The sequence below is a fragment of the Sander lucioperca genome, chromosome 4 (assembly GCF_008315115.2).
Source record: "Sander lucioperca isolate FBNREF2018 chromosome 4, SLUC_FBN_1.2, whole genome shotgun sequence".
NCBI classification, from domain to species: Eukaryota; Metazoa; Chordata; class Actinopteri; order Perciformes; family Percidae; genus Sander; species Sander lucioperca.
In genome coordinates this window covers 40,023,409-40,025,908 of record NC_050176.1, presented here as the reverse complement: position 1 = coordinate 40,025,908, position 2,500 = coordinate 40,023,409, and the positions used below count along the sequence as shown (strand labels likewise).

The window sequence follows — 2,500 nt, the reverse complement described above, 5'->3', positions numbered from 1 at the left end:
TCCTGCAAAAAAACATTTCGCCCCCTGGGCATCTGGTAAGGATGCCCAGGGGGCGCCTCCCTAGGGAGGTGTTCCAGGCACGTCCAGCTGGGAGGAGGCCTCGGGGAAGACCCAGGACTAGGTGGAGGTCCCAGGACTAGGTGGAGGCATGTCCAGCTGGGAGGAGGCCTCGAGGAAGACCCAGGACTAGGACTAGGTGGAGGGATTATATCTCCAACCTGGCCTGGGAACGCCTCGGGATCCCCCAGTCAGAGCTGGTTAACATGGCTCGGGAAAGGGAAGTTGGGGTCCCCTGCTGGAGCTGCTGCCCCGGATAAGCAGATGAAGATGGATGGATGGACTTCCTCTCTCTGTGTGTTTATGTTCTCAAACTCCGTTCTCTTCGGGAAACAACAACCGTCCACATGTTCCTCCAGAACAAGTTCCTTCCTGAGACTATTTAGCAGAGCCACCGTGGCTCCGTCTGGAGCTCAGCGCCACCCAAGACCTTAGTGATTGGTTTAAAGAAATGCCAATAAACCAGAGTGTGGAGACGGAGACTATTACTCACTGAGTCCTCCGAGCTGCTTGATGACGGCGGCCAGCGTGCTGTTGGTGACGCACTCCAGCTCACTGGCAACGCCATCAGGCAGGGCGCCACGACACAGATACCTTGGCTCAATGATCCGCTTCACCAACGGCATGATCTGAGAGGGGGGGGAGACAGAGAGGGGGGTTAAATGTCTGTTGTTTGAACTTTTCAATGTGACATGGATATAGTGCCCCCCCCCCCCCCGCTAAATCAGTAATTTAATTATCTGATAATCTCTGAGCTACTGAACAACAACGTCAGCTAACGTTTACTGACACTATGATGGAACTAAACCTGACTCTTTATAAGTTTCAGTAATAATGGTAACGACCAGTTTGACTCAATGTTCCAACATTCAGCAATTTTAGTTGCTTACGTTTTAATTTGGGTTGTAATCTGCACCATGAAATGACCAACTTCATCTCTGGGGACTACCAATGTTACACTACACAACCGTCTCCTGCTCTCCCTCTGACAGAGCAGATACACACACACACACACACACACACACACACACACACACACACACACACACACACATTGTGTTTTTAAGCCAAGTACCCCCTGACCAGTGCAAAAACATTTTTACATCTATATAAAAAGGAACAATACAGTGTCGGCAGTGATAGATTTACTAAACAACAACCTTGTAACTAAATAACATTTAATTGCTACATTTCAAATGTTCAGATATTTTAGGAATTATGCATGACATATTTTTAAGCATTTTGCAAAAAGTTCATGTACCCCCTGCAGTACTCCAAAGTACCCCCAGGGGTACACGTACCCCCATTTGAGAACCACTGCTTTAAGCCCTTTGAACCTGTACTTGTTTGTCCTCTGTCACTAACAGGCAAGTTTGCAAACTCTAACTTGTAGCACTAAATTTGATTTAAAAAAAAAGTTTTTTATTATTCTAACTTTTAGGGGGGCTGAGATCGCCCATGCCTGCGTGTCAGTACTGATACTTCTGCTAGAGAAACTTTATATGTCCCGTAGATAAAGAGCTTTGCTGTGTTTGGATCAATGAAGCATCAGGAGACTGAGATGCTGCAGTAATACGATCTGAGTTCATACAGCTGGACAGAGAGAGCAGTCTTCTCCTCGCTTTGGGGAAGAATTAGGTGCAGATATTAGACCGGGGTTTAGGGTTCCTACCACAGAAAGTGTTATGTTTTTCAATAAAAAGAAAAATGCAATTTTACATCAATTTGGTCCATTATTAACTCCATATCTGTGTCTAAAAAACATAAATAACACTCAAAAAGTTTAAAGACAAAACTTAAGACTAAAGAAGTCCAACTACAATCATTAGATGTGAGAAAAGGCTTTGAGTTACATACGATGTTTAGATCAGATCAGATTCAACTTCACTGTCATTGTGCAGAGTACAAGTACAAAGACAACCAAATGCAGTTTGCGTCCAACCAGAAGTGCAAAGAAAAGCAGAAAAGTGCAATGTGATATTCAAGTAGACAGGACAATACATATAGTGCAGTGTAGACAGTAGTATACAGTTGGTTAACAGAAGGTGGTTTAGAGTAATATAAATTAAATATAAATATGTGCAGTGTATTAGCAGTTACCTTATAAGAGCAGAATAAATATGGCTATGTAATATGAACAACATGTACAGATATGTGTAATGAAGTAGCAGTAACATTATACTAGTAGTAAGAATAATATAGATATATGCATATCTGTATTACCAGAATATATAATAAGAAAAACAGAATAAATATGGATATTCTGAATGAACCATATAGACAGGTATGTACTGTATGTACAGCTATGTGCAGTGTATATACAGTATATATACAGTGTATTATAAGAGTAGTAAGAATAAGTGTATGTGCAGGATGAATAGTATGAAGAGCAGTAGAATATGTATAGGTGTAATTACAGTATGTCCATCTGTAAATATATAGA

At 42.0% G+C, this 2,500-nt stretch overlaps 2 protein-coding genes across 3 annotated transcripts in view; both read right to left on the bottom strand.

Annotated features, from left to right (window-relative positions):
* LOC116049192 (receptor-interacting serine/threonine-protein kinase 3-like) overlaps positions 1-2,500 on the bottom strand; it is a 286,056-nt gene that overhangs the window by 191,864 nt on the left and 91,692 nt on the right. The gene's annotated exons all lie outside the window — the stretch shown is intronic.
* LOC116049146 (wiskott-Aldrich syndrome protein family member 3-like) overlaps positions 1-2,500 on the bottom strand; it is an 18,874-nt gene that overhangs the window by 15,264 nt on the left and 1,110 nt on the right. The window contains exon 2 of the mRNA XM_036000596.1: positions 551-686. Within this exon, the coding sequence (XP_035856489.1) occupies positions 551-683 (133 nt within the window). The 5' untranslated portion in view covers positions 684-686. The remainder of the gene's footprint in view (positions 1-550; positions 687-2,500) is intronic.